Raw genomic sequence first — 27,968 nt, 5'->3', positions numbered from 1 at the left:
TATTTAATACATTAAGTGTTTGATGAGAAATGTACTTTACGAAAACACATCTTAAAATTAGTAAACATAAGAATGTACGGCGGCATTGTAAGCAAACGTTGCGTCAGATCGCGTCATCGTTTAAAGGCTCGGCTGTTGTCGGCCATCATCGACTGCTGTCGGCCACCGCGCGCCGGCTGACTGATTGTGAACTGTCAGATGGTCACGTGCTCGCACTCGGCTAGCTCGGCCGTCATCGGTTGTCGTCGGCGGTCAGCTGATTTGGTCATGTGACCGCGGGCCGAACTGTCAGATTATCACGCGTCGTTGTCGCTCTTGATAACGGACTTGATATGAGCGTGATTCGCGTACGTATAAAGAAACACGATTTCCGGTAGCCTCGCGCAGTGATCACGTCGTTATTCTTGCCCATTACTTCCGGTCATAAGTGACGGTCACACCTGCAACGAGACGGAATAACGCAACGGAGAAACCATCGCAGCATCACCTACAAACAACATGGCGGAGTCCAATCACGCGGCCTCGTATGTTATGATTTATATATTTTATTATATGATTTATATATATATATATATATATATATATATATATATTCAATTGCGCAATGTTTTCATCGTGTCGTTGCTCTTCGTAATTTGTGCGCGTCTTTTTATATTCGAGATATGAGAACTGTGCACTTTCGATGCAGTTTTGTTTTTGCACGTCAAAGTGCGCAAAAAAATAATCATATGTTTACGACAGATCGAAGTGATCTGTTTTTTTTTTATATTTATGATATGAAAAATTGATCTCGTCAAAATTGTATGAATCATTAATTACAATTATTAATTTCTATATTCGCAAAGAAGACGCGTCATGAGAAGTTGGTCGATGATATAAATTTGCGATAATTTTTGCAGTGAACAAAATGCAAAATAGAGCGTTGACGGTGCTCGTGCGATTAAATTGTGAAATTGCTCGAGTTTGCCTGTGGCTAGAATCACCTTTTCTCGTTCAATCGAGTTCGCTTTCCCCTGACCCGATCGGATTTTGAGGTTATGGCGCGCTGCGAAACTCGCTCCGTTAGAATCGCATTGACCCTTGGACTGTTTGATAACAGCACTTGTACGAGATAATAATAGGTTCGCTCGGAAGAGATTGTAATAGGAGGTCTCATGACTTCAACCGTAACATCGCATGTAGTAGGTCGAATTAATTGAAGGTTTCTTTTCATGTTGATTAATTTATCCTTAGATAGTGATATTAATAGTACTTATAAAAGAAGTAGTAATGATAGAGAAAGAGAGAACAATTTTTAATCTTCGAATTATATCATTCTCGAATGAAAAATGATAATTCGACATATAAATTTATGTATATATAACTAGTTGCATTTACTGATGAACGTGTTTTTATTTCACGCGCTTGCGAAAAACAGATTTTCTTATAGAGAACTTAATAAGGTTTCTAGGTTACCAGACTTGCGTGTGGAATTTAATGACGCGTTGTTTATGTTTACATTATCCTTAATTATGCTAAACGTATACTCGGTCGTTTCGCGTGAAACAATAATAGCTCTTAAAAATACAGATAATTCTATTTTGGTTTACATAACAATTTCCGAAGGCATTAGCATTTAACTTTTTTGCGAATTATTTATATTGACCACAAAAAAATTTAACACAAGATTTGCTTATAAATGAAGTAAAAATTTATCATCTACCGTATGGAATAATTTTAAAATTTGCTAGCAATTTTATTATTACACTTTTTTATGTAATTTCTTTTTTATCAGTCGAATAACATTTCTTTCATATAAGTCGTTCACAATTACTACTATTTTTAAAATATTTGACGTGAAAAGCTGGATTGTTCTCGTGCTTCAATCTGATTCTCGATGACATAACTGGAGTAGAACGATAGGTTCATGGTATTATCAGTCTTTTAGCAGCTGCTATATCATGTACGTCGTATCACTTACGGTAAATAAAACAGCGAATCGTTATCGACGCTGTTTGTAGGCCTCTAAATTTCGAGCCACTCTAAATTGATCGTCCGTGTGTTTCAATGTCAACGTTTTACGTAATGCTGATGCGTATACCGAGACGCCTTCTTTTTTTTCTCGTCGATAAACAGTGTCATTATTTGTCTGGTTGCATATCGCGATAAGGACGATTTTAATGAAACTAAAAGCTATAAAATTATTGCAATGTAATGTCGTCAAGAGAAAATGACTTGTCCATGAGATTAGATAATCGCATTAATTTTTTTCCTTTTAGTTGGTAACGTGACATTTTGCAACGTAATAAGATATCATTTTCTGGAGCAAACAATATTCGCGACATATATATATATTTAATTCGTCTATTACTTAGCTGTGTAATTCTTTCACACGCTTTATTAGCGTGTGAAGATGTTATTGTGCTCCGTTTGCTTTTGTATCAAAAAGCTCGTGTCAAACGTGTCTGCTCAATATCGAATTTTATTTACATTTTCGCCAGACGGAAAAAAAAACGAAATTAATAAACAATGTATGACGAGTGATTTATGATTCATATTGTATCTATATAAAATTCGCCGTGTATTTTTCAGAATATTTTTGCGCATAACTTTCGTGTTGAACGTTTATTACGGCGGTATATACATATATTTCGTACAAAAACTCGAAAGTTGGCGCGGAAGTGTTTATGCGAAAAATTTAAGAGAAGATATACTCGGTGCATCTCTGACCCGCGCGATGCTTTCACTTCTTTCATGGCGAGAGAACGTACCGTTTTATTCGATGTCAAGTAGCGGCTCTCTTTCCATCTCGCTCTAGATATTCGACCTAACTTAAATACGTAACGGAGATTAAAAATAAACAATTTATATATACGCATATATAAATACGTATATACATAAATGTGTCTTGTATAAATATAATTTTTTTTCTAAAAAAATATACATGTAATTTCATGATCCAACTATAGAAAGTCCAGCATATATTAAATTGTAAACATCGCGTACAATTACTCCATATTCCGCATTGTTGTGCCACATGAATTTTATACTTCCCTCTCTCTTTCCCTAGTACAAACTGCCAAGTTAAATATAATTTTTGAATAGACGTTATAAAAGTGACATGCTCGTGCGATTCCGAGCGACTAAATAAGTACACGCGTAGAGTTTAGGAAGGCTTAAAACACGGCAACGGGACGAGGGTGCGGAATTTCAGACACGACGAGCTTATATACGCATATTACGTGCGTGTCCCTCGTTAACGCGTCCAAGTTTTCCGTGTGTGCCGTCACGCGTGTTTCGTCCCGAGGATATGACAGAACAAGAATTGTGTCAGTTAAGAGACTCGTCCAATGACACGGCTTAAATATAAACCAAATATATACGGGCGAGACCGCACGAAACCGACATCTCTCTCTTTCGGGAGAATATAGACGCGTCTATTTATGCTCACACTGTGTGTAATTATTTAGCTGTCAAATGGTGAACAAGATATACGTTCGATCCGGTTCGATCTTATTATTACGTGCATGCATAATATATGATCTCTTTTTTTTCATTCTTAAAATAGTATTCTCTTAATCGATAATAAATTACGATAATAAATTCTTTTGAAATATCCTTTCTCTTTCTTCGATATGATCGCATATTATTCAAATTAAAAAAAAAATTAGAAAAGCAAACAGTAATAAATTGTTTTAAAAAGTTCGGATAACGTGACAGGAATTGCAGATTTTTTAAATTGAAATTATAGTTTATACATCGTCTAATGACTTTAAGCCGTATGAGCACGCTAATTAGTAAAGCTAAAAATAGTATATTCACCGGCTTTTTTTTTCTACGTGCCTTTTCACCTTATTTTCGCGCGTCTTGTAATCTTTGTTTATGACTTATTCAAATCAAATCTAGAACTAATCTACCGAAGGAAAGTTTGAAGCAGCGGCGTACGAAATCAAGAATAATTCAATTGTATGTAAAATAGTTGATATTTGTGTATAATTATTATTTTTATTTTTCTATGAGAATTTTTGTGTACACAATGACGCTTCATCGCTTTGGTGATGCAACTCTTATATGATTCACCTAAATATACGTGTTAAAGGCGTTGCAAAAGCGGAGGTATCGATGAGTAAGCGAACGACGAAGCGATAAACGTGACGGATCTACTTTCTTTTTAGAAAGTTTTAGCGATATTATCGGAAGCAAAATAATTATTTGCGAGCGGCGTATCGTAACGTCAGATGCCATTTAACATCCTCGCATTAACATTTAACGATGATTTCTAATAATAACGTAAACGTTAATGGCGATGTAAAAGTTTCAATCACGAAATCGTAATAACATTATTAGAAGCAACAACGTAATTGCTTATTTATGCACTCTTTTTTTTTGCTTTCTGTAATAATGCATTGTTGTTGATATATAGGGAAAATGTAATTTCAGATGCACCAGAGGACGTCACTTCTCGCGACACCAGGAGACGTTAAAAGTGCCCATGTCGCTTTTTCGCGATAATCGCCAGCGACTCATCTCACGTCTCCGTGCAAAGAATGAAGTTTCTGCCGCGGGCGCTTTCGTCCTTCTTCAGGGTGGCGTGGACGTTCCCTTCAACGACACCGACGTAAACTGGCCCTTCAGACAGGTGCGTATTTGCGTGCTGTTATGCCCTTTAGTATTTGCCATATCGATGAATCTATATGCTCGAGCTGCATAATTAAATAAAAAGATAGCTTGTGCAAGATCCAAGATATTTCAGAGACAGAAAAAGTTTTAGAATGCGAATTTTAAATGCAAACCTAGATAGTTTACAAGATTTCTTGTTATTAAAAGATCGCCAAAAAATTATTTATCAAATTAAAGGATTTTATACCATGATTGTCAGATGTGACGATCGAAGGAGCGAGAGAGCGTTTTTATTTTCGTGATCTTTTATAAAAGTACCGTGTAAGAAACAAAATGCGCGATCGTGACCGATGGGAGAAGAGAGAATTCCAAAGATTCAACCGCAATTACGTGGTCTGACTTTTACGACTATTTCTGTCGCACGTCCCTGTCGGAGTAACGACCGTAAAGACAATTGAGTTCGCCGCAAAGTGTTCAATAGCCGTAACCATTAGTGTGTGAGAAAATTCATTAGATTTATTTCAACGAGAGAGATTAAGAGCGAATACAATTGCGAATTCAATTTACCGAACTCAGTTTATTTGTCGTCGTATTCTTGTATCGATATAAGACTGGCACGATGACTGTACAGGACGTTTATGACGTTTCGAGCTGATAACACATTAACTGTGTACAAAGATACATTAACAATTTTATGTTGACCATTACAGAAAGAAATACTCTCATACTTTTTATAATTTACTGAAAGCTTATCATGGGTTGTTGTGAAATAATACGAACGCGATAACATAATAAAAAATATTTTACGACAGTACATTTTATCGCGTTATTAAACACTACGCATTAAACTAATTTGTTTATATTTATAGTAAAAATTTATTAGATTCATTGAAGTAGAATTTTTTTCAAGAAGTTACTCCCGTGTACATAGTCTGACTGATATCAGATAATTTTATCCAATCAGAGATGTGTGCAGACCAAATATTATTATCTGTCTTATCGTGCGATAAGTATTGCAGAATTTTCGCAAAATAAGATTGTATATGCTTCGAAGCATCTATATTACTACGTCTTTTAATTCGATATTTGCTTCTTTCATTATTTTTATTTTTTGAAATTAATTTCTATACAATGATAATGTGTCTTCTCGTGATAATAAATAGATAAAAATTTCATTAGGAAGTTTATAAACTATTATATAAGCATGAACTTTTTAGCCATTCCACTAGGCTATTCTGGTAAATAAAGTTCCGTAACATTTACATTGGCGAAAACACATTCTCGTCAAGGTGCGAGTCGCCGAAAATCGATGGGAAAGAGTGAAGATCCGGTCGAGACACGCTCCTGGCGCGCAGACGGGCAGATCTGGCAGATTGCCTTTAAAACTCGCTTTACTAGAACCAAGAAGGTACCGTTCGGACACAGCACACTCTAGAAAAACTCACGACGACCGTTCCGTTCGTTCGTCTGTGCTCCAGACGCTAGCGCATGTGCGGCTTTGTTTGAGGTCTGATTGGAACTCTCTCGCGAAGGATATTTCGAGGAACCTTGAACGTATCGCGAAATTAATTAAGACTTTTTTAATCTATTTTTACTAAACCGGTTATTTTATTAAAACTTTATTTGCCTATATATTATACATTTAAATATTATGTTTTATTTATCATTTTTAATACGCATTTTATTAATTTTACAAGAGAATATAAGCTGATTAAGCTTATGTGTGTGTTGAAATTTATTCTCTCTTGTTCTCTCTCTCTTTCTCTTCATGTGAAGTGGTGGAACTCGAGCCGATTATGTGCAACGCTTGGCGAGCGATCTTTGTGTGAATACAGGTGGTACAAACCGTTTGCGTTACTCGAAATTTGTTCATTGTAATTGTCTATTGTTGCTCTCGACGATCTGAATGTAACGTTCCACATTTTTTTTTGCTCCCGCTAATTAAATATTTTAATTTACAAGCCCCTTAACATGCAGCTCTTAAAATTACATTATTCAGTTGGGTTCAGTTGCAATCGCGTTTCAATTCTCAGCCTAGATCGCATTCAATGTTATCGTGAATTTATAATTATGCACACGATATGAAATCATTCCGCTTCATGAATTCGTACAAGTAAAAATGGAGGAGCAAGTTAAGATTATAAATTCAATAGAGTTTAAATGAAGTCAGATGATATCTTCGTCGTAATTAAAGTTATGGCAGGAAAAGAATGGAATTATATAGTAAATTAAAACAAAATTCTTTCCTAAGAAGAATATTGGATATATAGTGGTTGGTAGATTCTTTCTGTTTACGTTCCTTCACTGCTTGCGTTTTTATGTGCTATAGACTTTCGTGTGAATATTATCTCGAGATGTTCCAGGCCGGTTCAAATTTGTGCTATGCTTGCGTCATTGTTGATCTTCCCAGACGACGTTTAGACCGAACTCGTGTTTCGTTGTTAGAGAGAGGAAAATATTTTTCGTTCTCAGTCATGCATACTTACTTTCGAGTATTATTTTCAATAATATTTCTTGACCGAAATTTAATCTACGGTTAATTTTTTTTCAACTATTCAATGTCGATGATTTTAAACAAATATTTGTTTTAAGTAAATGGCAAAAGTTTTCATAAAAAAATTCCGCAGAAATGAATAGGCAGGAAATTTGTTGTAGAATCCTCGGTTGGGGGAACATCCGGTGCTTCTGGAACATCCTGTATGCGTGCAATCAAGGTGCTGTTCCAGTTTCTAATTTGGCGAATAGCGGATCGTTCGTATCTCTTTGTTGCGTAGCGCGCTCTCGACAGTTTATAAAACGATGTACTCTCATGAATTCAATATCGCGGTGTTATTGTTGCGCGATGCTATACGATCCATACGAGATCCGCTCGTCGTTGAATTCTTTCTCGATGCAGTTGTATATTAATCCGCCGCGCGTTTTCAGGCTTTGTCCGAATTTCTAGTGGAAACCCAATAATAAAAAAAAATTCGTAATTTTGGAGTAAATTGTTAAATTGGTAAAATAGAGCGTAATTATTTAAAAAATATTCATTGTGTGGATATATTATTATGATATTTAAAAATATTCTGTATGCAAAATATAGATCTGCAAATTTTAGAAAAATTATTCGCGTTATGCAAAATATAGCTCTGTATGGAAAATAGCCGCTGTAATATAGATATTATCCTTGTTAGTTTGCACGCGCTTACAAAATACACGCGCCATTGTGCGGATGTATATATCTATATATACATATATATATAGATATACAGTTCCTTTAAGATAATACCTGCTGGTTGCGCCGAGAGCGCGTTGACCTGATGGCCGATCGTTCTCAAGACGTTCTCTCACTTCTCTCTTCGTCTTCTACCTCTGTCTTTCCCAGCATCGGATGGATATGAGAGTCTCCGAGAGCGGTCAGAAGACAGAGAGCAAAGAGAAAAAGACAGAGAGAGAGGAAATGGGGGAGGGAAAGAGAGAGAGGAGAGAGACAGGGAGAGTGAGAGAAGGCTCAGCTCTTGAACCCAAACACAACAAAGCGCAACGCATTACGACTCGCTCAGGCTCCTTCGGCTCATTTCTCATCTCTTCATCCTTGGAATTCCGATCTGCCGGATTTTTTGGAACTTATGACGACGGCGACAACGGCTGCCTACGCCAATGTTGTTAAAGACGCGATATTGTGGCATCACGTATATATATATATATATATATATATATATATATATATATATAGTAGATCCGTTCTCTTCGCAACTGCACCTGCCGCATTTATTTTCTTTCTTTATTCTCATCAACATGCGACCGTACACTCCTTTCGTTTTAAACCTGGATTATTTCGTCTATTTGATTGTCCAATACTGTCTTCTTACAACAAATTCTTTTTCTCAGGCTTACACGATTAAAAGTAGTCTTCCCTCCAAATGGGTAAAAAATGATAATTAAAGCAATGTTTCTCTTATTATTTTTTAATTGCTTTTATTTACCAATTAATTGAAAGCAACGTATAACTCAGCCGACCAGCGAACTCTATCTGGTTGAAATAAAACAGAAAATTAGAATGAAATTTGAAGTAAAAACGAGACCAAATACCTTATTAATGATTTCATAACAAGTGTATGTGATTACTATTTTTCAATAATTTTTCTTTTTCTTATTTTTTGTTACAGTTCGTTTCTCTATTTCAAGTCTAGAAGCAAAAAAATTCAGCTTCCGCAGAGAGAATTTTCTCTTAGAATTTACCCTGAACATTATGAGAATATCTATTACAATATAAGATATAAAATATATTCGATTAATTTTACTTTACATATTAATATTTTTATTGTAATAAATATTTAATCAGAGAAACTCTTATAAAATTCTTCCAATACCATATTGTTCCACGATTATCATATTTTTTTTCAGGGTAAATTCTAAGAGAAAATTTCCTTTGTATGTAGAGACAATCTGGGAAGATCAATAAATATACGAACATGAAAAAGGGCGATGTGTCTTCGAAATTGCTTTTATACAGTTTGACCTCGACGGTTCAACCTGGTAAAAAGGGCCGAACAGTGGAAACGGCATTTCCGTTTCGCCTTTCTTAAGTAAAGGGGAAGCTTCGGAGCGACCGTACGCGGACACACTCGCGTGATCTTGTTTCCTGTACAAAGTTTTTCGAAGCCGAGGTCCGCAGTCGGGCGTGAGATCGCCGCGGGGAAGCCATTGTAATAATTCTTAAACGCATATTTATATAAAAAAGTAAAAGGGTAAAAGGAATTGGCTATTGAGAGCCAAGAGAGAAATTCCGTAGAATACGATTTGTATCCTTTGTTCGTGCGGGAAACCGAAACTTGGCCTCGTAATTGCGAAACGTCGTCTATTAATCGTCGAAAAAAAAATTCCGGTCGAAGGATGACCTGGCGTGTCGACTCGATGACGTGGTTCCGGAATATCATTTCTTCTGAAATACAGTCGACGAGAACGATATTACCGAGGCAGCATCGATTTCTCACGTAATATCTTGCGTGTTGACCTATTTGTTTCGAGGAAACATGTAGACTTCGATTTCGAGAATGAAAGCTTAACATTAAAAACGGAAGCATCGCGTATATAGTGACATCGTAAATATTAATGTAATCAGTTTCACCTCGTCAAACATTAGTTTTCTTTTCACGCGCACGAGCAACCATTGATCTCATAAAATAAGGGATTTTTAATCTTTTTTTTTTTATTCTCTTATCTCTTTATTTGCATCTTTCGCAATTTCTATCCAGCGCAAAAGTTTCCATGTAATGGTCGAAAGTATATTGCGTGTACCACTTCTAGATAATTACTTGGAAAGGTACTGGAATCATATGGTTTATCAGCTGTCATTTTCTTATGCGACATTTGTCTCGAAAATCCCTCTATTATTCAAGATTGTACAGCGATATCTCAAGCTTTCCGGGAAATCATCTCATTTCACATTATTTGTCCTCTTTATCAGGAATCGTTTTTCCAATGGTGCTTCGCAGTGGAGGAGCCAGGATGTTACGGCGCTCTCGATCTGGACAACGGCCTCTCGATTCTCTTCGTGCCGAGGTTACCGTCCGAATACGCGATTTGGGAGGGCAAGCTGCATACCCTGGATGAATTGAAGGAGCGATACGGCGTGGATGAAACTTACTACACCGATGAGATTGCACGCGTGCTGAAGGAAAAGCGAGCGCGCCTTTTGCTCACGCTGGTAAGTCGCTTGTAAACAGACGTTCACTGTCTACCTTCTCTTCAGGTGCGGAAATATGCTCAGTCCGAGGATATTCTAACTGTAAGAATGACTATATGATTTTACAATAATTACAATTCTTTTCCTGTTTGTATAGCACAATAAAAACATTCATTTTTGACTATTAGCGATATATGATGCCTCGATAAAATAAAAATAAGTGAAACTATTAGCGAGATATCCTCAGGTTACCTGAGGTGAGCACCTTCTTCTGCATACAGGCATGGATATATGTCTTGCAATAAGCAATTCACTATGGCGTGCCTCGTGACGTTTACCTTTGCCTCCTTCGCGACTGTCTGCCTCTACAATGTGTCGAGAAAGTTGCATCGGTCGAGTGCACTGGTTGCGAGCTGCTTGCATTAAGACGGTTCCAGAGAGACGCTCACCTTCGCCAAACATTCGACGAATGTAAATGCATGTTGCGCGTATGTACGTACGTGCGAACTTGTCCCGTATTGTCATCTGCGATCGGAGGCCTCGTCGAGCCTGCTTCATTTGCACGATGTGACATTTGTCACGACTTGGCGAATGTTTGTCGAGCGAGAGCATCGTCTGACCGTCGCCATTTACTGAATGACTTACCGATCCTGCGCTTCTGTACGGAGCCGCGTTAAATAGGTGTTGCAAAAATTTCACAGATAATAGAAATTCCTTACGTTACTTTATATACGTTATTGTACGTTGTTCTGTTGCTATGCGGATTAGAATTACAGTGGATTTAGCAGAATCTCAAAATGCATTTCTTAGCTTTGCTCTCGCTTTCGTTTGCCAAATATAATCGATGCGCGTAAATATCCCGCATTTATTCTGGTGTTTTATTTTATTATTCCGCGAGAAAGCCACAAAGTTAGAAAAGAATAAAAAAAAATAACGAGTTATTTTCCTCGAATTATCGTATTTTTATTTTTCACATTTTGCTCTATTTTCCGTGTTTCGACATTATCTCGGTCAGTTCAATTTTTCCAATTTTTATTTTCGAAAAATATAAGTAGCGGAGTATACTTCTAGTTGAAGAACTACGTTGTTTCATAAAAGAAAAATACGATATATCGCGAACTAGAATAATTTTAGCCGTCACTTGATAATACGCGTTAAGCGATAACGTATGAGAAAATAGAATGTTTGTTCCATCTGCGACTTTCTGTACAACCTGATGGCAAAATCGAGCGATTCGCGGCGATTTACATAGCTCGCTGCTTCGTTCTGACACACATGTCGCGTTCATAACTCGCCCAGCGTTGGGAAATAGCCGATGAATTTTTCAACCTGTCGTTATCTAACGTACAATAATTTGTCCCTAGCGTCAATATATCACTGGCAATGTAACTGGGTGACCGGTACTATATAATCGAACGATCCCAACGACCCACACTATAATATGTACGTTACGTGGAATGCTTATCTGATAGTCACCGCGAATTTCGAAAAATTTCGCGTATAAAGTTTGAAAGATATATCGTCGACTTCCCATATCAATTATATTCGTTGATATAAAAAGTACTCCATTTTTAGTAAATAAATATTTAGTAAATAAATATTTGCTTGGAGCAAAATATAAATCTTTGACAAACGCCGACGAGAAATTAGTCATTTTAAAAGTATTCTTTCCAGAGTTATTTTAAGTAATTTTTTAAGATCATTGCACATTATCATATCTTTAATGAACACATTTTTACATCTAATTCAACCATTAATGCTTTTTTATTCTTTTTCTTTCATGTCTTTAGAAAATATTGTGCACGTCTTGCAACAGAAATAGAGAAAATATTTTACATAGAGATGTTCTGTACGGATATTAGAATGTTTGAATAGTAGGGCATTCAGATACTATAGAACATTCGGACAATAGAAGTTTAAATAACTGTATTCGAATCAGTTGTATTCAAGTAGCTCTTGACATGATTTTATCTAGGTATATAGATACATATATTCTTAAGTAGATATGTATATATGTATATATTATATACATATAGTTTCACTCTTTTTAAAATATTTTTACAATTATTTTACAAATTGTGTATATGTAAATTTTCTCTCTCTCTCTCTTTCTTTTTTCTCTCTGTCTCTTTTTTCTGATAACATTGTGATAACATTGCAAAGTTTATCAACAGCTACATGAGTTATCGTTATCAATGAGAAACGTTAATTATCTCGAATATTATATATATGTATATAAAGTCCAGGGATTCATATGACCTATATATCAAACATGTTATAGCGAGTATTGCGTTTTCCTTTGTTTATGTTTGACACTTGTGCGACATTTTGCGTCGCGATTAAAATATTCGGCAAATTTGCGGAACTAATTTTGCTAATATACCACTCGCGCGAGAGCACGCAATTTAGAGCAATTTGGAGCAATTTACAGTGTTTCGAGCAGTACATTGAACGATTCCGGAGACGCTTGCATGATTTACGTGAAACCAGGAAATTCACGAAGGTTCGTGGCAGAGCGGAGATGTTTTCTAAGAACTGTACGCGATTATTGGTCGACTTGCATTATTCGTTGAATTGCATGTTGTGTATAGTACACGTCATTGTCCCGTCAAATTGGCAGAAAACATAGTCACTGTTTTTGTCTAGCGACGTCGAATCGATCGAAAACACAAACTCGCGAATGTCATTAATGCAAGTACTTAGACCGCTTGTGATATCGAAAATCGATTTGATTCTTTATTATTAGTTTGCAATACGCTTTTATACATTTTTCGCATGTTTATGAAAGAAAAACACGAACGATGGAAATTATTTATTACATCAGAATAGGCAGCGTTGATGACGCGATGGGAGGAAAATATTCGACATCGGGAGATTTTATTTTGCGCGAAACTGAATTCTCGAATTCAAGAGGCGAGGTTTGTTATTTCTATTATTTGCCAGGACCACACAATCTTCAGGTTGCGTTTTAGCGTTTGTATGTTAATACAAAGAAGCCGAGTAGCTCTAACAGTGCCACACACAGGCAGCCTTGAATCTTCTCTCTATTTTCAGTGACCGTTCAATAAATCGAATCGCCACGAAACACAGCGGAAATCAATATTTAATGGTTTCGCAGAAAGTGTTATTTTGCTGAAAGGCGCGGAGACGAGCGGCATGAATAAGAGATGGAACAATGCTCGGTATTTGCCGTAAGCAATTGTTTCGTTCTACGTATATAGATTGATGAAATGCGTAAGGAAGCGTTCAATCAATTCGCAAAATTCGAGATTAGCATTACAAAATTCTTGTTTTTAAGAAGTCGTTTTTTAAGAAATCCTCGCATATCTTTGTATTCATATTTATATAAATATTCAAATAATTGCTAGTTTATAGAATTTTATATTTTTCTCGTCACTCTGAAATTTTACAGAGTATTTTGCAAAAACGTATACATCTCGTAATTTTTGTAAACTATCCTGACGTCAATTTAGAAATCGATTTATCGACATAATTGTCCATAATGTTGTCAAGAACTAGAAAGGAGTCAGTTCGTTTCTAAAATATAATCCTTACGCAATTTATGCGTCTCGCCTATATAATTGAGATTTTTTTGTTATATTTATTGCAGCGAACCGACTTGGCGTTTAATCTTCGGTTTGGTTTATTTTTAAAGATTAGCGTAACGCTTATACAATGTAAGATATGCGAAATCAAATGTTTCTAGTTACGGCACGATTCAGATATCTCGCGAATAATGTTTCCGCTCTAAATTACGTGTGCGCGATTGATATATATTTTATTTTGTATATGACGAGATGAGAGAGTCACGACTAATTAGCAATACGGAAAATATTAAATTATTATAATTAATATGAAATTACCTCTCTTGCGCGTTTAATCATTAATTATACCGCAGAGTGTATTGTTTGCAAACAATGCTTTCCAAGCCGATTACTATTCGACAATACGATATTCATGCGTGACAAAGCTAATTTAATGGCTGATAAACACCAATGGAAACAAAATGATTCATACCGCTGCGGGAATACATTACTAACATGTTTGTATTGCATATACATATATATCTATATATGCATATATATATATATATATATATATCGTCACACGTGGACACGACAGAATACTAAACTTTATTAGATTCTTTCAGCTGTTAAATTCTCTTGATGATTTATATTTATAGAAAAATCAATCGTCCACATTTGTCGTGCGAGTATTTGACGTTAAAATTAAAGTCGATATTTCTGACGCGCGTAGAGATATTTTTCTCGCGTATATAAAAATGTATGAAAAATTTATTTATCGACATGCTATTTATTTATTTTTTTTTCGTTTATCTCTCGTTTACGGCCTTGTCGTACACGCATGTAACTGTGTGTACATCGGTCGATATCGGTTAGAAATTTATGATTGCCGATAGACCGAGGGGTAGACGTCGTATCTCTCTCTGCATGGCAAATGAGACAAGTTTGGGAGAACTATAGGGTCACAGGACGTTACATCATGACACCGGTCGCAAGATTAATGCCGAGGTTCAAGCTTGGTAGAAATAGGTACGGATATATAATCGACGGCATAATGCAACCTTTCATGCTTTCATGCAACCGTGTTGTCGTACATACACACGTATGGTCGCCACATAAAAATATCTCACCTATAAAGAAAGACACACACAAACGCGCGTATGACAGAATAAACTATTTAATTATAGAGGAAGATGATAAAGGTTCTGCTCGAATCTGACCTTTAAAAGATGAATTATGTAATAAATATCACACTCACGGAATATTATTGATATTAATATTGATTTTTAGGACATTTATAGCCGAAGCTATTTCAAGCGAGGATAATTAAATTTCTTGCGCGAAAAACGTGCGTAATATATATTGAAAAATATTTTTCCTTTCTTTAATTCCCGCGATGTAGTTATGAATCATTCAGCGCGATACCATGAACTGGATATACTTGTGTATATACGTCTAATAAATGTGTTTAGTCTTTTATTGGTTAAAGAATAGAGTTTGTCGTCTATATATCGGTCTTATATACCAGTTCGTACACGCACACGTCGTCAATATTGATAAACACTTGTCTTTTATAGACAACGCTGTATAGCAGTCCACGCGACTATAATTATGATTACACATTATGCAAACACGTATATTGCTACCGCATATTTTTCTGCGACACGTTTGCACGATCTTTTGCAATATTCGATACAACAACAAATGCTGATACAGCGCATTCATTACAGGTACTTGCTATTTAGCCAACAAACATTTTTATCTATTACTCAGCGAAAAAATGATATAATATATGTGTGTGTTCTCTAATATCGCGAATACACGCAAAAACTGCGCACCAGTTGACGTTAATAAAAGTTTCAACCGGTGTGAAAATAAAATTTACAATTGTTTATGCAAGGAATCATTCTATACAAAGTACACATATACATTGTGTATATATCGAAAATTGAGTACAACCACGTAAAAAAAATAAGCTAATATTATAGCGTAAAAACGTAAAAATACGTAAAAGTAATTATTATATAAAAACAGGAAAATGTTTCGAGTTATTATTATAAGAGGAAACTAATTTGAAATATAGATATTAATTGTTACGCGCTCTCTTGTTGTGCACAATTGAACGTGCCAATTAATCAGTTAATTAATGCATGACGCATTAAGGATTTAGATTGAGGATATATCATCCATTGATATACGTAACGTGCGTTATCACGCACGTATCCTGTGCGGTGGCAGAAATCGATGGCACGTTTGTTTCTCTTGCGACCGAATGAAAAGAATTGCTTTCTCCATTCTGACTTGAATTATATAAGGCTTATTTTTACTTTTGATTATACACATATCGGGTAAATGTATATACGCGTCCGACTACGATTCTACAATTGTTATGCAAAACATTGTTTATCTTTACAGAGCGGCAGAAACAGCGATAGCGGCTTATTGACACGCGAAACGATTTTCGACGGTATCGACGAGTGAGTATGACGTAAAATACATTAATAGGAATACGGCACGATTGGCGAAGACGAATTAATTTTGTCTTTTGTTGCAGATTCAAGGTGAATAATAGTATCCTGTATCCAGAAATATGTGAATGGTGAGTATGTGTACGTACAACGTTTATCTTTATGCAGATATATTTTTATATATATATATTGTTTTTTTTAATAATAAATTTTAATTTTTAATAATAATTTTAACATGCGTGCGAGAGAGAAGAATGAAAGATAGATGAGTCTTGCAAATAGATATTAAATAAAATATAATGCGTTTAAGATAATAAATTAAAAATGCGCATTTTGATATATTAATAGTGTTAAGAAAATAAAACTATTTTTTAGTTTAATTTTTTATTGTTTATCGCGCGTCAACTGCCTGAAGGAATTAGTGTCGCCATCGGCTGGTCGTTTCATGTAATTATATGTTACATCGGTACACCTCTGACAATTTTTCATTGGGTTATAATATAAATTATATACTTTCTTGATTCATGTCATAAATATTTAAAAGTAAAATTATCCCTCTTGCAACATTCGTAATGTTGTAATTTTCCTGAATACGAGATATAAAAATCTTCTTGAAAGGAATTATTGAATATTAAATTATGCGATGTTTATAATATGATTTTGAAGGTAAAGAAAGGAAAATTTATTTTAAAACATATAATATTTTAATTCTCCTCTATTTATAATTACTATTGTAGATGATAATCTTAAATTATATATACCGGGGAAAATTTTCTACGAAAGTATTTGTACAACCGTGTAGTCTGATTTCGAAATTTAAAAAGAGATGGTTCACACACGATTATTGTGGAACACAGTTGACTCGGACGAACATTTTTATGCAAGAAGGTAAACACATACAAGAGGTTCCTTTAATAGTCAGAAAGATTACCAACATCGAAGCTCTTTTCGGCAATGAAAGCAAAGAAGATACATCGATATCAGATAAAAATAAAAAGTCTACGATAATTTATAAGGAAGATATTCCTCGTTTCATCAACACAAACGTGATGAAGACCGAGTCTTTGAAGCATAGTATTAGTATAGAGACAAATGAGGGTACGGCAATACTTTTCTATCCCAATATTGAGCGCCTTAGAAATACAGATGTAGAACAGGTTTTAGATACGATCAGATCGGGGAGCACCAATAAAGAAATGTATCCTTTAAAGAAGGACAAGACAGCCGATGAGATGAGCTGTCGAATAGCATTTCAAAACTTAAAAAAAATTATAGATTTAGAAAATGGATGGTATCGATATCGAAAAACCCTGACAAGTGGTCAATCGTCCGCGGAAATCGTCAATAGAAATATTATTCTGCGACAACTTGTACATCTGATTGTCAAAAGCCGAGACAGCGAGATGATACTGCAAGGACTGAGAACGCTGAAGAGAGACAGATTTAGTCCTTCGATGAACGTTTACAAGGACTTGATGTGCAACGAAGTTATGATTAGAGCTACGGACGGCAAGTTTAGCGTGTCGCAATTAATCAGAGCGGTGAAAATCTTGGCTTCTTTAAGAGATTCCAAATACAGAAACTGCGTCGACATGTTGTGGATAGGTTTGGCGTGCCGGGAGCAGGATATTAAATCGGATCTGCTGGTGCCGTTATTCAGATTTTTAAAATATTTCCAACAAAGTAAAGACATGGTACAGATTATTTTGGAGAAGAAACTTTCGGAGCAGTGGTTGAAGCTGTCCGGCACGCAGATGGCTAATATATTAGATTGCTTTCACGGGAAAGAATGTCCAAAGGGATGCCTGTCAAGTGCTAGTAAGTGGGCAGGTGTTAGCATGACTACTTCCACGGAGAAGGATCTCGTTAATTTTATTAGCGGTTTACGTGCGAAGAAATATATTGATGAAAATATCGAACAGGCGATGGCGAGATATATAACGACTAGAAGCACTGAGACAAAAGATTCTAATTTAATCGCTTCCATTATGGATTATTGCAAAGATTTAAGAGTCAGGAATCCGTATATTCTTGCTGAATGTGGAAAATATTTCATTAGACACGGGATGGAAATTTCGCCTACTTTGTTGTCTTCCATTCTTACACCGTTTGGATTATTGAATGTACAACCACCGGATCCTACCGAGTTTTGGAAAATATTCAATAAAGTAATATCCGCGAGATTCGCAGATTTAAAACTGAACGATGCTTTAGACATTCTTCTCTCTTGCATGTATCTCGAAAAATATCCCATCAAATATTTGGATAGAATTTTTAGTTCGTATTTGGTAAACAGACTAGAAATTCAAAGAGAATTCGCGCCTAGTATTAATTGCTTGAAAACTAAATTAAAGTTGTTTGATGCGAGTATGTCGTTAGAATGTAAAGATTATCAGGGCGATCCGATTAATTTAGACAGAAGCGCGAAATCCTTAAATTTGGACATGAGAATCAGGGGTATTGTTAATAAAATATACAAACCGCTGGCGCATTTAGTAGGTGACGAACAAAAGTTGAGCAGGAACGTAATTTTAAACAAGTTGCCTCTCATAAATTTTTACATTTTAGATATTTTAGTACATCCACTCTTAAAATCAACCTCAGTTTTCAACTTAAATTTGCACAAAAAAAGAAACACCAATACTGCAATTCTGATTCAATTGCCCGAGTACTATTGTTGGAATACGCGATTTTTAATAGGACCGCAGATAATGAGAAAACGGCAAATTCGAAAATTGGGTTTTCGGGTTACATGCTTGGATTATGCAAAACTAGCAAAACTCGTAGATCACGACGATAAATTGTTATCTTATTTGTCGCAAAGCTTAGACGGTGCCGAAGATGCTTTATAACTTCGTATTTCGCGTTTGACACGTAAATTAATATAAATTTGCGGATGAAATTGTAATAACATTTTTTTTGGTTTAATAATTAAATCGATTATTATATATTATATATAAATGAAATAGATAGAATTATAAATAAATAAGAAATAATAAAAGAAACATTGTACTTTAAACTGAATAAATGTCTTGTATAAAGAAATCTGTTCTTGTGATATATTGTAGTCTTATATGAGTTTTCTTTTTGTTTCATATAGCCGGGTAATAAAATCTCCCGAAGAAATTGAGGTATTGCGGTACGTGTGTAAGATAAGTTCGGAGGCACACAAGACCATTATGCGCTCTATGCGTCCCGGGATTCCAGAGTACACGGCAGAATCTTGGTTCTTGAATTACGTATACAGCACGGGAGGATGCAGGCATGTTTCTTACACGTGCATCTGCGGATCCGGACATAATTCCTCTATATTACACTATGGTCACGCCGGCGCGCCGAATAATAAAGTAATACAGGATGGAGATATGTGGTGAGATTTCCGTTGGAAATAATTTCGTTCTCCTCATATTCATATGTATATATATATTTATTTATTTATGTTACGATTCGTGTATCGTTGCATGTTTGTTGTTGCATAATAAATTTTCTTTACATCGCGCAGCTTGTTCGACATGGGTGGCAATTATTGCGGATACGCAGCCGATATTACGTGCAGCTTTCCGGCCAACGGGAAATTTACCAAGGATCAGAAGCTGATTTACAACGCGGTGTTGAAGGCGCGGAATGCGGTGATCGCGGCCGCGAAGCCGGGGGTTGCCTGGACGGATATGCATCTCTTGGCGAACAGAGTCATGTTGACGTCGTTGAAAGAGGGCGGACTCTTGGTGGGCGATGTCGAGGATATGATGAAAGCGGGTCTGAACGAACTGTTTCAGCCTCACGGACTGGGCCATCTATTGGGATTGGATGTGCACGACGTAGGCGGATATCTGTCGGGGCATCCTGAACGTTCAAATCAAGCGGGGCTGAGGAAACTGCGAACCGCTCGTACATTGCTCGCCGGAATGGTCCTCACGGTAGAACCGGGCTGCTACTTTATAGACTGCGTGAGTGTAGAGATAATTAGCACGTAAAATAAGGATTGGTTAAGATTAATATTTCGGGCAGTTGAGTAAAATAATTTTTATTGCAGTTGCTGGATGCAGCTTTGGCCAATCCAGAGCAGTCAAAGTTTCTCGTGCGAGAACAGTTGCAAAGGTTCCGCGGTTTTGGTGGCGTCAGGATAGAAGATGATGTTCTTATAACAGAGAATGGAGTGGAAAATATGACGGATGTTCCTCGCACGTAAGTATTTATTCTGTACAAATTATTTTCTATGAATATCGTTTAGAGAGAATTAATATTTATGTGCATATTTTTCAGAGTCGAAGAAATAGAGGAATATATGCGGGAAGAGAATTGATTCGTAGAATTAAGAGATTTCAAACATATAATAGTGTTTTCAAAAAATTGAACACTTTGTATGCTTGTTATTAACGTCGGTCAAATAACTGTAAGTGAAGATAATCGTGATAAAAAAAGTCTACTAATAAGAACTTCCTATGAAGGTATAAAGCCATATATATTTTCCTATAAAGCCATATATATTTGTATCTACTATACTTTTTATACATAAATGTAACATTTATACATAATAAAGCGCAAGGGTTTCTAAAACTCCGTAACGTTACATTATTATCGCGACGTTTATGATGACGTACGTCAAATATATATGTTTATCGGTTATCACATAACAAGATTTTTCAAGCCTACATTCGCGCTGTAGCAATAATTTCACACTGACTTAGATTAGAGCAGGCGTAAAAGTCATTCATTCTTTGCCGACGACATTTATTTTGGGACAGCCTTGGCGACTTCTGACAGCGGAATTGAAAATAGTGTCTCAATCTCACAGACGCGCGTGTCAACAGAAATTGGGACTTAATTAGGAGCACATATACTTTTATCGCATGACGTAGAAGTTAACGCGGGTCGACTATAGTCCATCTCGGATGAAATCTAAGTGCTATATTATCATGCGCGTACACTCGTCTATTATCGGCGCCTAACTAACAGTTGCGTGACCGACGTGTATGAGAAACGTCAACCGGCGCTCGCGCGTTGCAACATGCGTCTTGAATTTCACAAGAATAGTAATATTAATATCATCAGGCGGTCGAAACGTCAACGAACCGAGGTCTGCGGAAAAATTCGCGAGATTTTTTACACGGACTTCGTCTCGTCTTTGGTGACGCGAGAGATAGACTTCGCCTCTCTCGCAGGCGAGTGATAACGAAGGAAGCGTTGACGTCAAGCGGCACTTATCACCGACGAGATTTGGTGAAAATGCTGTAGAGAAAGCCAGTTGAGAGAGAGAGAGAGATAGAAAGCGGGACGCGACAAAGAGTTGCGACCGCTGTTTCTTTCTTTTCTTTTTCGCGACCGCTCGTGTAAAAATAAGACGTAGCTGAGGAGCGGACATTGTACCACAATTAGATCGCGCGGATCTGAAAATATATATTATTAGCTAATCTTTTATACGAGAAGAGCGGGCGTCCGTACAATTCGAATCTCTGCTCAACTAGAAATTCTTCTAACTTTATATATGTATGTAAATGCCTCAGTCTAATTACTCGAGCTTGCGTAGAAATCCACTTGGGACTCGAATCTCGAGGAAAATTCGGACTCGACTGTCCTCCCGCGATCGCTACCGGGTTGCATTTGTACTGCCAAGTGGCTCACGATTTATAAATACGTATCGCGAGAGGGTATGATGCGCCGGCAGGTATATTCTCGTCGTGATAGCGGGGATGAGGAGGGAAAACGAGAAAGAGACAGAGAGAGGAGCTGGTTAACTCATTACAATGTCGCAGTGTCAACAACGCAGGCTTCCAGCTGCGCAGACGCGTTCACCAGCTCGCAAATGTCAAATTTTTCTCTTTTTCTTCTTTTTTTTTTTTTTTAATTTAAGTGTCTTTTTGCTCTCCGTAAAGTCTGTCCCTCTTTGAAGATTCTCTTGAAAAGCTTGACGTTACGGACGAATAATGCATCCCGCGATTCTAAAGACTTTCTGAATAAATCAGGAAGAGAATCGGGAGCTTTTATTCAAACAAATCGAAAGGCTTTCGGAAATTTAAATTCGAATCGATGAAGATTTATTGGCGAGACTTTGCGGAATATCGCGATTACTATCGGAAACAGATTTTCGAAAGCCCGAAGGAGCTGAAGACTTTCTTTCCAACATCGCTCAATACATCTAACGTTCTTTTTCTCGAGTCAGAGTCTTCGGAGCAAAATATTCCTCAGCAGACACTAAAAAGAGACACCTGAAAAAAATCATAAAAGAACGCATATCCTATATAGACGTCTTTGTGACGTCTTTCAAGCGTCTTATCGCGCGGGGTTTGATCAGCTTGAACTCGTATTACTTAAATTAGCGTAAGCACATCAGTATCTAGACTCGACGATCCTCGTGAATCAACTCGTGGCTAGGCGGCACGTTTAGCTAGCAGGAGAGAGAAAGAGAGCGGTGTCAGGTGAAGGGACAAAGGGACGAGGATAGAAAAGAGGAGGCAGACAGGCGTGAAAGTCCGCAGCTTCCCCAACACGCATGCCTGACGCCTGCTGACGCCGTCGCGATCGTCGCGGATTTCGTCGTCTTCGGCGTCGCGCCTTCGTATCGACGAGTCAAGCGTATCAAGCACTGGTGATCGTCTCTGTCGGGGGACCTCGGAGGACCTCGTCGAAAAGGATGCGCAAGAGAGGAAACGACGAAGGGCGAAGCGAGGCATCAGCCCCGGCGAAACCGGAAGCGTGATCGAGGCGTGTCGAGCTCGGTGTCATTCGCAGGGCGAGAGATCTGTGTCATCCGCGGGTTCACCACGTGTCTCCCTCCTCCCTCCCTCCTCGCTCCCCCGGCAGCCGTCAAGCTGTCATCGCGAGCGTCGGTGACGTACGTTCGCGACCACCTGCAGGCATCGACCTCGATGCTGCCCGCGAATAATTAAATCGCCGCGAAGGAGGGAGGATTGTCGGCGGGGAAGAAAACGTCATTCTCGAGGGGAGTCGGGTAGCAACCGCGAGTCGACGTCGAGGAGAGAGAGAGAGAGAGAGCCTCGATGATGCCTCGTGGTGAAGAAGCAGCGCAGTCGGTCGTCGCGTTTCGCGAGGAGAAGCGACGCTGATCGCGGCCGCTTCGATTCCAGCGAAGTAGAGCAAGACGTAGCGGTCGGCCACGATGCTGCCGATGTCGTGGAGTATTTGAAGAGTCGCGCGGCTATTTACGGCCGAGAAAGTGCGCGCGGGAAGATAGAGATAGAGAGACAGAGACGTCAGACTCGGCGTCGTTGTTCTTCTTCCGTCATCTCGCGATAACGAAGCGGAAGAGAAAAAATACGAGTGTTAGAGCCCGCGTTTCCGCGAGATTTATTTCGGTAATTTCGGAACTGCGCGAGAACAAGAGAGAGAGAGAGGGAAAGAGGAATTGGAAGAGGGGATAGACTCGCGAGAAAAAGAGCGGCCGCGGGATAGAGCGGAGAGTAAAGCCCGCCGCGTTTGCTGTCAGTGATCCACTTCGCGAGGAAACGACCGCGTCGAAGCCGCTCCGAAAGTCGCCGGGGCTGTCGCAATTCGTACAAGGACGCGCGCAGCTAGACTTCCGGACGTAGGTGCGCGTGTCGAAACGTTGTTTATATGTGCGCGTGTGCGTCTTAATGGGACGCAGTAAAAGTATCGCGTTCCGATTTCGAGGGCGCGACTCTCCGTAAGAGAGCTTCACTTGTAACACTTTGGAGTACGAGCGAATCGGATCGTCGATTGTGACGTTATTTTCTTTTTTTTTTATTATTCTCGACGCAGGGTTTACGTTGTTAGAGATTCCCGATGCGCAGCGGAGACCTGCTTGCAAAATCTTGATTAAGCGATTAATTATTTATGTGATTGGGACGACATTTAAAACTTTCCACTTTTAAATATTTTCAGTCTCTTCGAACTCGCCTGTGATATATGTATATCATTCGCGAAATGTGGAAATGTATGCATCGGAAGATCGCAAGATAGAGAAAGAAGTTCGGGATAATTTTGAATTTAATGAGGGATTCAAATACAAGGTATCAAAATAAAGGAGAAGTACGAAGAAGGAAAAAATTAAACCACCACAATTCACGAAATTGTTGAAGCAGATTTCCGATACAGAGGTGGCAGGAAAATTGATCAAGATAAAAGTGAGATTTCACAGAACGCGGAGCAGAATCTCTCGCCAATTTGCTCTACAATACGCATAGCGGAATAATCTGCGCGGCGCAGCTGTGAAGACGAAAAAAATTGGCGGCGATAAGCGTTATTGGTACTATCTAATCGCGGAATCGCTCGCTCGTGTACACAGACGCGATCCATTTTAATCGGCGCTAGCGAACGTTACGAATTTAGCTCGCTCAGTAATCTGTTGATCGATGCGGCATCCTTGCGTGCACGAGGAGGCAAGAAATAAAGATTGGATCCACCATCGGTTTTTCTCCTCCAGGAGCGAACAGCTGAGACACATAACGTTCCCGTATTAGCCCGAAGGACAGCGTTTGCTAATCGTCATTGCTTCCGCCAACCGGAAACAGATCGACGATTGTGCCGATGTCGTCACTTGATAATCAAACTCGCGTTATGAACCAAGTCCTACTCGACTGTACAATCAACGACAACAAACAGACGGAAGGAAGAAGAACGAAGCAATCCGAATGAGCAAAAATCTCGTATCCCTTTAACGACTTCCACTTCCTCCAGAGAACTCTTTGGGTCCTCCAGGTTTGACGGGTGCACCTAGAGACGTGACGATAAGGAAGAAACACGGAAGTGATCAACGAGAGGGAAAATCTCGTATTCCCTTAAGGATCTTCACTTCCTCCAGAGATTCCTCAAGTGCTCCAGGATTGACGGGAGTACCTAGGGACGCGGCGATAAGGAACAACACGAAGAGCCAAGCCACGGGCGTGCGATAATCCCGCGCGAACTCGCCGACTAGTCATCGATCGACCAGCAGACGCTGCGCGCCGCGACGCCCTCTCCTCTTGCTCTCTCTGTTGGTCGTCCCCACCTGTCTTGTTGTCCCCGGTGGTGTCAGACATTTACGTATCACGTCGGAAACACGCCTGGCGCTCTCTCTCTCTCTCTCTCTCTCTCTCTCTCTCTCTCCTTGTCCCTTTCTTACTCACTCCCCTCTCTCTTTCTCTCTGTTCTTCTCTCTCTCTCTTCCTCTGTCTTTCTCTTTTCGGATCATCCGCCTCCTCCGTGGATTCTATTTCTTCGATGTGCAAGTAGTGTTCGTACGTCGTAGTCCGCGGGTAGTCCTGTTGCCAAACAAGAAGGTTTCAGCATCTGAGGTGGCACGTCGACTCCGAGAGCCTATTAGACCCGCCGAGACACGAGGTGCTGTCAAGTATCGGGTCGTTAGGAACGAGGGTCGCGAAGATGTGTCGCGGCGCGTTTCAACGTGCGCGTAAAAAAAAGTGAGGTTTCTTCAAGATCCTGCGAGAAGGATACGATCGGTTCGATGACTGGCTACGCGAATTGCGATCGATCCACCCTCTTCTCCCCGCGATGGTGATCGCTGGTGGTGGCTCCGAAACGTTCGAGTGATCCCCCTCCTTCGTGTACACTCGGCGAACAATCGCGGCGGACGATACTCCCTGCGAGGGTGAAGAAGGAAGAAGAACAGTCGAGGGACTGAATTTCCGTCGTGATACGTCGGGATTAGCCCGATAGATACCGGAGAAATTGCGACGCGACCCGGGGAACAAAGAGAGTCCCTCTCTCTCTCTCTCTTTCTCTCTGTCCTCGACTGACGCGGGGGATTATCGGTCTACGAGGGCGTCGGAGAGGAGCGGGAAAGTTCAGGCAGAAAAACAAGTAACGCGTAAATCCTTCTATATCCAGTCGCGTCGGCGATACGACTATAACAAAAAAAAAAAGAAAGAAAAAGAGACAACTCTTTTCGCTACCACTCTTTAATCCCAGCTGAAAACTAAAGGAAATTCCTGTGTATATAGGACGAAAGCCTTATCGCGGAAAGAACTGAACGCACAATGTTTTGCTTCCAAAGTCCCTTCACGCGATCGTCGCGCAGTGTCGTGTCCACGGCTTCCCTGTCGTCGAGCAAGAGCAAGTCTTCCCTGACGAGCGCGATCCTGCCACCCAGCGAGAAGACGTCGCCCAACGCGTCCGAGTGCAATCGACGCGGTTCCGAGGCTACCAGCGAAAGCTCCAACTCCTCCATCAGGTACATCGATCAGGCCTCGATGTCCGGCGGCAGCAGCACGGACACTCTGCCGGGTATCCGCGCCGATTATCTGGATCCCGAACCCCTGTCACCTGGCGCGGACGCTCTGACGTCACCCAGTGGAATTACAGTCGTTTTGAACGGGACCCCCAACGACAGACAGATCGTCCTCCAAGATGAGAGTCATCAGACCGCCGGTAGAGTCCTCGCGCCGTCACCGACCAAGAAGTCCGGCGTGAACGGCAACAGCTGGCATCGCAAACTCATCCTACGGTTCCGCTCCAGTGACTCATCCAGCTTGAACAACGGCGAGACGCGATCTTCTTCGACGTCACCGTCGCCCGCGAGCGAGTCGACGTTGGAGTCGGCGTCGTCATTCTGCTCGAGAAATCCTCGCGGTGACGAGAACATAGGCGAAGCCACCGTTTCCTCGCCGTCGGTGCAGATCGACATGACCGGGAGTCCCCAGGAAGCCTTGGAGAACGGTTTCAGCGAGCCCGGAGAGGACGACGAGGAGGAGGAGGACGAGGACGAGGAGGTCTGTAACCCGGAGACCGAGACCGAGGAAGGCTCGTCCTTGCCGTCCAGTCCAGCAGCCGCGTCCACCGTCGGTCTCGCCACCTCTGCCGTACCCTATTACGACTTCCTGTCGGTGAACGGAGGCGCGATGCGCCAGGAGACCACCAGCACCAGCTCGCCGCAGTTGTCCTCGGGGACGAGTCTGCGATCCAGCGTCGAATCCCCGCCTGCGGATACCTGCAGCTCTTACGGCGAGGACAGCAGTCCGGGGATGGACTCGCTGAAACCGGAGGGCCTGGACACGTCCGCGGGTTGTCTACCCGCCGCGAGGTCCTGTCCGAATCTGGAGCGGCAGAGCGCGGGTTGTTCGTCGGCCAGCGGTTCCTCGAGCGCGAGTCCCAGTCCGGGTCCGGCCGGACCCAGATTCAAGCCGCTCGAGGAGGGCGACATCCAGGTCTGCTACCTGAATCACACCCGGACCCTGGTGAGGAAGATCCTGTCTAGCAAGTTCCTGCGACGTTGGGAGACGCATCATCTGTACCTCAACGACGCCTGCCTGTCCTCCAAAACGGTGAGTCTGCTACTTGTATTGGATTTTTGTATAAGATAAAAGTGTCGCTTTGTCGAGTTTGAAATAATGAGTCTTTAAGTGTAGGGATTTTGAAAATTCAAAGTTTCATTTTTTGCCGCGAAAAATATCGATTCTATAAGTTGAAGGGATCTTGGATAGAGGATATTTATATTGTAGGCAAAATTGGAGAACGATGAAAAAAATGATAAATGTATCTCGATCTGGTACCTAGGAAACAATACTAAAAATATCGATTCTATAAGTTGAAGGGATCTTGTATAGCGGATATTTATATTGTAGGCAAAATTGGAGAATGATGAAAAAAATGATAAATATATCTCGATCTGGTATATTTTTATTTCGCAGATTATAATTTTAATACAGGAAACAATACGAAAAATATCGATTCTATAAGTTGAAGGGATCTTGTATAGCGGATATTTATATTGTAGACAAAATTGGAGAACGA

General features: G+C 39.5%; 3 protein-coding genes and 2 long non-coding RNA genes across 8 annotated transcripts in view; 3 read left to right on the top strand and 2 right to left on the bottom strand.

Moving 5' to 3' along the window:
- The first annotated feature begins 253 nt into the window (after positions 1-253).
- On the top strand, positions 254-20,819 carry Dip-C (dipeptidase C). 4 transcript variants are annotated; one of them, XM_029309682.2, is made up of 10 exons: positions 3,007-3,433; positions 3,886-3,945; positions 4,420-4,618; positions 10,052-10,291; positions 16,210-16,271; positions 16,349-16,393; positions 19,363-19,632; positions 19,765-20,209; positions 20,296-20,447; positions 20,526-20,819. In XM_029309682.2, the coding sequence occupies exons 1-10, from the start codon at positions 3,423-3,425 to the stop codon at positions 20,563-20,565; spliced, it is 1,524 nt and encodes a 507-aa protein (XP_029165515.1). In that variant the 5' UTR covers positions 3,007-3,422; the 3' UTR covers positions 20,566-20,819. The 4 variants fall into 4 exon arrangements, with proteins under 4 accessions (XP_029165516.1, XP_085342311.1, XP_029165517.1 ...); XM_029309683.2 differs by lacking the exons at positions 3,007-3,433; positions 3,886-3,945 and adding an exon at positions 254-524; XM_085486185.1 differs by lacking the exons at positions 3,007-3,433; positions 3,886-3,945 and adding an exon at positions 2,363-2,510.
- On the bottom strand, positions 8,475-11,789 carry LOC114936482 (uncharacterized). The gene is made up of 3 exons (XR_003820718.2): positions 10,916-11,789; positions 10,523-10,635; positions 8,475-10,370 (listed from the first exon to the last, which is right to left on the bottom strand). It is a non-coding gene; the product is annotated as an uncharacterized LOC114936482 (long non-coding RNA).
- Positions 16,400-19,355, top strand: LOC114936479 (uncharacterized). The gene has a single exon (XM_029309681.2). The coding sequence runs from the start codon at positions 17,000-17,002 to the stop codon at positions 19,112-19,114; it is 2,115 nt and encodes a 704-aa protein (XP_029165514.2). The 5' UTR covers positions 16,400-16,999; the 3' UTR covers positions 19,115-19,355.
- LOC114936481 (uncharacterized) lies at positions 20,122-27,574 on the bottom strand. The gene is made up of 2 exons (XR_003820717.2): positions 21,705-27,574; positions 20,122-21,649 (listed from the first exon to the last, which is right to left on the bottom strand). It is a non-coding gene; the product is annotated as an uncharacterized LOC114936481 (long non-coding RNA).
- LOC114936478 (C-Maf-inducing protein) overlaps positions 22,131-27,968 on the top strand; it is a 35,252-nt gene continuing 29,414 nt past the window's right edge. The window contains 1 exon segment of the mRNA XM_029309680.2: positions 22,131-27,499. Coding sequence (XP_029165513.2) covers positions 26,216-27,499 — 1,284 coding nt within the window. The 5' untranslated portion in view covers positions 22,131-26,215.

The sequence above is a fragment of the Nylanderia fulva genome, unplaced genomic scaffold, assembly GCF_048542155.1.
Source record: "Nylanderia fulva isolate GAGA-0341 unplaced genomic scaffold, ASM4854215v1 Scaffold40, whole genome shotgun sequence".
Taxonomy (NCBI): Eukaryota; Metazoa; Arthropoda; class Insecta; order Hymenoptera; family Formicidae; genus Nylanderia; species Nylanderia fulva.
Note: the sequence above shows the minus strand (reverse complement) of the source record. Positions and strands in the feature narration are given on the sequence as shown.

Excerpts from the sequence above, each read along its gene's own strand:
- Dip-C (XM_029309682.2), top strand. Across the intron at positions 3,946-4,419 it reads AAATCAAGAATAATTCAATT|ATGCACCAGAGGACGTCACT; the intron begins GTATGTAAAATA and ends ATGTAATTTCAG. Across the intron at positions 16,272-16,348 it reads ATTTTCGACGGTATCGACGA|ATTCAAGGTGAATAATAGTA; the intron begins GTGAGTATGACG and ends CTTTTGTTGCAG.
- LOC114936479 (XM_029309681.2), top strand. The coding sequence starts at position 17,000 with ATGATAATCTTAAATTATATATACCGGGGAAAATTTTCTACGAAAGTA.